General features: G+C 36.0%; 1 protein-coding gene across 1 annotated transcript; it reads right to left on the bottom strand.

The window, feature by feature from the left end:
* Positions 1-5,050: 5,050 nt before the first annotated feature.
* Positions 5,051-6,676, bottom strand: LOC129245964 (enoyl-CoA hydratase domain-containing protein 3, mitochondrial). Its single transcript, XM_054884424.1, has 6 exons — positions 6,541-6,676; positions 6,226-6,483; positions 5,971-6,155; positions 5,755-5,879; positions 5,527-5,690; positions 5,051-5,458 (listed from the first exon to the last, which is right to left on the bottom strand). Exons 1-6 carry the CDS (start codon positions 6,571-6,573, stop codon positions 5,369-5,371), a joined length of 855 nt encoding a protein of 284 aa, XP_054740399.1. The 5' UTR covers positions 6,574-6,676; the 3' UTR covers positions 5,051-5,368.
* Between the last annotated feature and the right edge of the window lie 1,191 nt (positions 6,677-7,867).

Raw genomic sequence — 7,867 nt, 5'->3', positions numbered from 1 at the left:
TTAATATTAAATATTTAAAATTTTTAGAATATTTTTTCGGATTTTATTGATTTCTTTAATATTTTTCTTCAATTAAATTTAAAAAAAGTTCGCTCTAACTAAACCTAATTATTTCTAAAAAGTTTCACGCATCTTTTTAACGCTTTTTAAAATGTTTAAATAATTTTTTATTAATTTTAAACGTATTAATGGTTTTTTAATTTAAAATTTTATGTATATGTATGTATGTGCATATGTGTATACATATATATGAAGTTAAATTTTTTAAAAATTTTATTACATTGTTTTTAATAATATTAAGTGAAAATTTTGTTCGGAATTTAAATTAAATAAAATTATATTAAATTTAATTATATGAAATTTCGTACAATTTTACCTTTTTTCTGCTTTACACAATTTTTAATTTAAATTTTTTTCGAAACTTAAATTTTTAAAACTTTAATTTATCTATTTACACTGTTTTTGTTCTTTACACAATTTTTCATTTAAAATTTTTTTGAAACTTAAATTTTTAAAATTTTAATTTACCTCTTTACACATAAAATTTTATAAATTCTTAGCTTGGTTTTTGTTTTTGTTCTTAATACAATTTTTCATTTAAATTTTTTTCGAAACTCAAATTTTAAAAATTTTAATTTACCTCTACTTTACATATAAAATTTCATAAAGTTTTAGCCTTATTGTTTTTTTTTTTTGTTATATTTTTTTTTCATTTTTATAAATAAAAAATATATATTTACCATTTGGTATTTTTATATGTTAGAAAAGTCCTTTCATTTATCTTGTATTTTGTTTGTGGCATTTTGACTCTTTATAACCTTAAAAGTCTAGTTTTCTATTTAAACCATTAATATATTACTATCTTCCTGAATATTTCGTTTTATTTATGCCAGTTTTAATAAAAAACACTAAACTACTAAAATAAATATTACTAAAATTTTTTTTATTAAAAAACCTAAACTAAAATTTTTTTAATTACAATATTTTACATTTTTATTTTTATTAACTATTAATAAACAGCTAAAAATTTGGGATGCCTGGTAATAGCTTAACGGTGGGCAAATGTTCAAGTAATGAGGCCTAAAATATATTTTTTATAAAAAAGTAAAATTTTTAATATTTTTTCACTCACAACAAAGAAACGACTAAGTTTTTATAACAGTAATTACATTTAGGCTAATTAAAGTTTAATAATTTATAAAATAATTCTCTTTGCATTCATTTCTCTGGGCACTACGCGGAATGGGGTCACAATAATATTAAATAAAAAAATTGCTTTTAGTGCTTAGTAATTTTTAGTTGATTAGTTTTCTATAAAAAAACAAATAAAATTTAAAAGTTTATTATAAGCGATAAGCTCCACAACTAAAAGAAAAAAAATATGATATAAGTTCACATACATACATACATAAATATGTACGTATACGCCCAATTATGTGTGCTTGTATGAACACAAGCTCGTATTAACATCTCCTTATGGGTTAAGGGAACACTTGCATACATACATACATTTTTATAAAAACATATAAAATATTTAATAGAAATGTGTGTTTGTCTGTAACTGGTTTGTTGTATTTTTTTCTATGTTTATGATTACCAACAAACAATTTAAATTGTACTCTAATTTTATACTAACAATACAAATTTCAGCAAAAATTAACAAAAAAAAAAACAAATAATAATAAGTGAGGTCAAAAACAAAACCCAACCGACCTGCACAAAAAAAATTTAGGGAAAATTTTTGAATAGGCAAAAATTTTCTTAAAACACGAAAAACAGCTCAACATTGCCACTCTCAATGAAGCACCCATTATAAAAAAAATTACAAAAAACCAACTCACGAAACACTCACCAACCAACAACAACCAAAAAAATATGGCAAAAAGAACAAAATCGCTAAATTGGTACACTTTTGTGAACAACAGTAAACTGCAACAACAACAAGGTGTACACTGGACAAGCTACCAAAAAAAGAGTAAAACCACTTGAACAACAAATTTAAAATAATAACGGGGTACCACATACTTAGCTATGTACAAACCACAAAAACAAATTTGCTGACTCCAAAGCGCATAACAACAACAAACACATAATAAACTCTACTAATCCAACAAACGAAAGGAAGCAGCAAATATACAAAACAACTTCAAACTTGAAAAACCAACTTCGAGAAATTCGTGGTTTCTTTAAAGATTACAAAAAAAAAACATGTTAAATATATTGAAAAATTACTTTAATTTTTGAAAAACATCACTTTTTAACATGTAACCAATTTTCTTTGATTGTACTTTTATGCCTAAACAACGAAAGCAACAATAAAGAAAACATACAGAGGATACTAGTATTTTTTTCTTAACTCATTCACTTGTTTGTTTGTTAACAGTAATAGTAGCCCCGCCAGTGGCGGGCATATCACCGGCCGCCTTCGTCTAGCTCATCTAAGGGTAGGCCCAGGAAACATGCTGTTTTGACGGGTTGAGCCCAGAGGAAGAGGGATGTTAGATGAGTCGGTTTTAGGGGGCGTGTGAAAAGGTGGTTAGTGTCGTGCGGGGTGCCTTCACATGCCGGACATAGGTTGGAATGTCGGGGTCGATTCTGGATAAGTAGGAGCTTAACCTGCTACAATATCCAGAACGTAATTGTGCCAGTGTTACACGTGTCTCACGAGGAAGCTGAAGCTCTTCATCTGCTATAGGTGGGGGTTGGACTCCGATTACGGCATACACAGGACGTAAGCTTAAGAAGGTGGTGACGGTCTCCCGGTGAATGTCGTTTATTGACTGTCTAAACACTGTCAGGTCCAGTAGATTTCGGTCAGTTTTGTCCTGGATTTCGTCGGCGTAGTTTAAGAGACGTCTCCCGACGTGCCTGGGAGGCGGCTTAGGCTCAAGCAGGTGTCTGCAAGGGTGAAACCTGCGGAAACATCCCAGCAGGAACTGGTTGCTGAGCAGTTTGTTATGCTCCATTACTGGAAGCATTTGTGCCTCGTTGTGTAGGTGTTGAACAGGGGGTATCAGAGGCAACCGGTCGCTGTCCGAATGGCAGTATTTTGGCATGTCTGTAGCTTTATCCACTGCGTGTTACTATGTAGTTCCAGGCGACCAGAGAGGCGGTGCATAGTTCAGAACCGGCCAACCAATTGCCTTAAATGTCGACAGCAACAGTTCTTTGTCTTTGCCCCAAGTGCTGCCTGCAAGCGATTTGAGGACCCTGTTGCGGTTTTGGACTTTAGTGGCAATTGCGGTTGTATGCACGGAGAAGGTGAGCAAACTGTCGAAGGTTACACCCAAAATTTTGGGGTTGTTTACCGTCGGAATTGGTGTGCCGTCGACTTTTACCTTAAGGGACACAAAGGAGGTCATCCTTTGTCCAGGTAGTAAAGTGGGTCGCCGTGGACTTAGTGGGGGAAAGTTGGTGATTACTCGCAGTAAAAGAGCGAGAAAGGTCGGTGAGGTAGTTGTTCACTTTGGAACACAGGCCAATGATGTCATTGTCCGACGCCATTATCGTGCAGTCATCAGCGTATGAGACCAGAGAGACTCCCGCTGGGGGTTGGGGGAGCTTAGAGATGTAGAAGTTAAATAGCAAGGGAGAAAGGACGCCACCCTGCGGTACACCTTGCTTTATCTTACTCGGCTTTGATGTTTGATCTCGAAAAATCACTGACCACTCAGGTAGTTTGCGGACCACCTCTTCAGCCCTGGCGGGAGCGTGGAATGGCTGACTCTGTCGAAAGTCTTCTTCAGGTCCAACGCTACTAGGACAGTCTTCTCGCAGGGGCGGTTTTGGTTAAGCCCGCGGTTTATCTGGGCGTTTATGGCGGTGAGTGTAGTGGTGGTGCTATGCACTCGTCGGAAACCGTGCTGATGTGGGGCTGGGGCCAGGTGTTTCGTGAGGAGTGGGAGGGCTTCAAGTGTCTTCACTACTGGGGAAAGGAGAGTTATTGGACGATAAGATTCCCCTTGGTTGGCGGGTTTCCCTGCTTTCCACTTGTCAGGGATGATGAGAGTGGCCAAGGACAGATTTAAGACCCTTGTGAGAAATCCTACCCCCAATGGTCCCAGGTGCTTCAGCATCAGCACATTTAGTCCGTCAGGGCCAATGGCTTTTGTCTAGTGAACAGCATTAACTCATTCACTATTTTGCAGTGGTTTGCAGCGAATTTGGAGTGATTCCAGAAAACTGAGTCGATTTTCGAAGCGCTCATTTATAGATTAGGTCGCAACAAGTGACGTTTTAAAGACGTTATCCCCAGATGGCTGTAATAAAACCAACTAGCACAGTTGATAAAACTGAGAATTTTTTGAAAACTGCAATTCTGCAGGTAACTGTAGCGATAATATTCCCACAGTCGCCCTGCGTTTTTCCAATAAAGCCGTTCCTGTTTATTTTCATTTCAACTGGCACACCCAAAACAAAGTCGCGTCTCGTAATATCAGACTTAGGCTTCGCTACTTGATCAGATATTTTTCTAGGATTATAGTCAGGCTATATGAGTTAGGTAATTGTGCAGACTAACCCTGATCTTCTATGTCCCGTTTGTTCAAAATAATAATAATTTAGTATTTGTAGTGTGCCCAATGGCCGCCAATGTCCGCCTTGTGCACAAATTTCAGAATATCTGACACAGAAGCTTTTTTGATTTCATTAGGATCCATTTGAGCTCGTTAAAAGCTGTGCAGTCTTGTCTTCGCCATCCATTCCCAATGTGAATTGGAGTGAATTGAAATGGTAATTTAAGTGATGGCGACCTTTCAGAAAATCAACTATTTTCCTTATGTCTACTTTCCTTACAGTTCCCTATTGTAGGTAAAAAGTCTTATAAGCCTTTTGGCTCGGTGACTTTTTCTTCAGTGACTGCCAATGGGGAATTCATTGAGTATTTCAACGATTTTTCAAGATGATGCAGGTAAATGCTCCTCTATGGCAATCCTATTAGGACCCGATCTGCGCTGAAGTCATCAAGACCGTGATTTTTTTTTTTCAAAATTTAATTTCAGTTCAACAATTTGTGAAATATGTAGATCTAAAAAAAATTTAATTTGCAAAACAAATTTTATTAGTTATACAAAAACCCCTTAACCACTACATTATAAAAATAGGTATATGTACAACTGCGGATATTAGCTGTACATTCTCTGGATATTAGCATATATTAGCTGTAAATAGCGTTTAAATGAAACGCCACAGAAATGTGCCAAGTAAGTGTATTTCAAAAACATCTTCATATATAAAAAATAAATGCATCTTCTTGCGCAAGCCGGTTCATGAATAGTGCACCTTGCCAACTTTTAAGTGAGTTTTAAGGCCAAAAGTAGTTCTGCTTCCTCTCTTGAGTACAGTTGGAGACCTATCAACAGTCATCTGTTTACTTCTTTGACCAGTTAGGCTTACGTTTCTCAGCGAAACTCTTCAAACCCTCCTGCGCATCGTCCATGCGAATGTTCTCAACCATTACCTGAAAAAAAATGCATCCATGATAATTCTCTTTCAACAAATATGTGCACAAGAAAATTTGAGACGTACATCTGTGCCTTGTTCGTAGGCATCCTTGATGCCCATTTCCAACTGTTTGTAGTAGAATACCTTGCCCATCGCAATTATAGCGCGACTCTTTTCTTTTATGGATTTTGTTATCTTATCAGTCTCGGCATCCAATTGCGCCTCGGGCACCACAACACTAGCCAAACCTTTGTGAAATGCATAAAAACTTATTGAATATGCTTAATTTTGCAATATTGTTTACAAATTTACCCGCCGCCAAAGCATCCTGTGCGTTAATGGGGAAACCAGAGAACAACAGGTAAGAAGACTTCATACGCGGCATAACTCGTGATATCGCAATACCTGGTGTAGTGCAAAATATGCCCAAGTTAACGCTGCATTTGATAATAAAAAATAAACAAAACATCATGAAAGCGTTATCAGCTCACAACACTTAAGACCACCTTGAGTATGTCATTTGCTTACCCTGAAGCAGCAAAGCTTGCTTTATCTGATGCCACAACCATGTCACAAGAGGCGGCCAACTGCAAGCCAGCAGCAGTAGCCATACCATTTACTTTCGCTATTATCGGTACAGGTGCTTTGTAGATGTTCATAATAATTTCCACAAGCTGGCTAAATATCTCACAGCCACCATCAGTAGCGGCTGACTATGCAAGAAATTATGTAAATGATTAGCATTTAAAGAGGCTTAATAGCTATGCAAATATTTGTGCATACAATTTCCTTCAAATTATGGCCCGCCGACCATACCGGACCGGTTGAACTAATCACAATGCAGCGCAGCTCTTCGTCATGTGCATCCTTCGTAATGCCCTCCAAGATGGATGACATTACCTCACGGGAAAGTGTGTTACGTGCTCTGGGATCATTTAAGATGATCTCCCGTACACCATCACACTGTTTAATGATTGTACTTTGCTTCCGATTGCTGCCGCCATGCAGTGAAGTCGTCGCAGCAGCGGCTAAATTTGAGCTCTGCAAAATTAAAAATCCTTCAATTTGATCGGTGTTGGCGTTTTTGAATTCGCTTACCCTCGCTAACGATGTATATAATACTCTCAACATTTTTCTAACTAATAGTTATTAAACTGCACTTGTTGCGAATTAAATAGGCAAACTGACAACTCAATTAGTGATAAGTAATCAGCTGTTTACACACGAATACCAACAGAGATTTGCGTTCACAGTACCGGGTCAATAGGAAAATGGAACAGCGCAATTTTTGGGAGATTAAGTGCAGGAAAATATTAATTCGTTTTGCAAATTGCTCGTATGGATATATACATATACAATGAAATTCTACATCAAATAAGTTGAGGAATATTCAGTGTAATAAAAAATGTAAAAGAAATTAGGTATAATGTGCCAAACTGTAGTGAAGTTGCTGAAGGCACTTTGTAGGAAAATAATTATACAATTATACATAATTGGTACTAACACCCTCTTTGGGCGTTTGACCGAGCTCCTCCTTCTATTGGTGGTGTGCGTATAGACGATGTTCCACAAATGGAGGGACCTACAGTTTTAAGCAGACTCCGAACGGCAAATATTTTTTTTATGAGGAGCTTTTTCATGGCCGCAATACACTCGGAGGTTTGCTATTAGGGGTGGGACTATTCGAATATAAATCATTCGAATAATAAAATCTTTTATTCGAGAGGTATTCGTAATTCGAATAATATTTATTCGAATTTTTTATTCGTTTATTCGAATAATGCTATTCGAATACCTCACTATTCGAATACCTCACTATTCGAATACCTTACTATTCGAATACCTTTCTATTCGAATACCTTACTATTCGAATACATCAATATTCGAATACTTCACTATTCGAATATTTTTGGTAAATATTTATTTAAATTAGCGGACTACTAATCGGTTTATGAACAAGTGCATGCACCATGAGAAGGGCCAATGTAATTTTTATATTTTTAAAAGCATTTTCTCCCTGATGTTAATGAATATATAGTGAGGTATTCGAATAGTAAGGTATTCGAATAGTAAGGTATTCGAATAGTGAGGTATTCGAATAGTAAGGTATTCGAATAGTGAGGTATTCAAATAGTAAACTATTCGAATAGTGAGGTATTCGAATAGTAAGGTATTCGAATAATGAACTATTCGAATTATTTGAAACGAATAGTATTATTCGTTTTATTCGAATAATGTTTATTCGAATATTATTCGAAAATAATCGCACCCCTATTTGCTATTGCCTGCTGAGGGGAGACCGCCATTAGAAAAAACTTGTTCTATAATATGGTAGCCAAGCACCAACCCATTCAGCTATGGCGTTAATATGCGCCTCACTAGACTTAGTGAAATTTCATCCTTTGAACTGTTGGTAGTAAGCGGG

Source organism: Anastrepha obliqua, chromosome 4, assembly GCF_027943255.1.
Source record: "Anastrepha obliqua isolate idAnaObli1 chromosome 4, idAnaObli1_1.0, whole genome shotgun sequence".
Classification (NCBI taxonomy): Eukaryota; Metazoa; Arthropoda; class Insecta; order Diptera; family Tephritidae; genus Anastrepha; species Anastrepha obliqua.
This window is presented reverse-complemented; position numbering and strand designations above follow the sequence as displayed.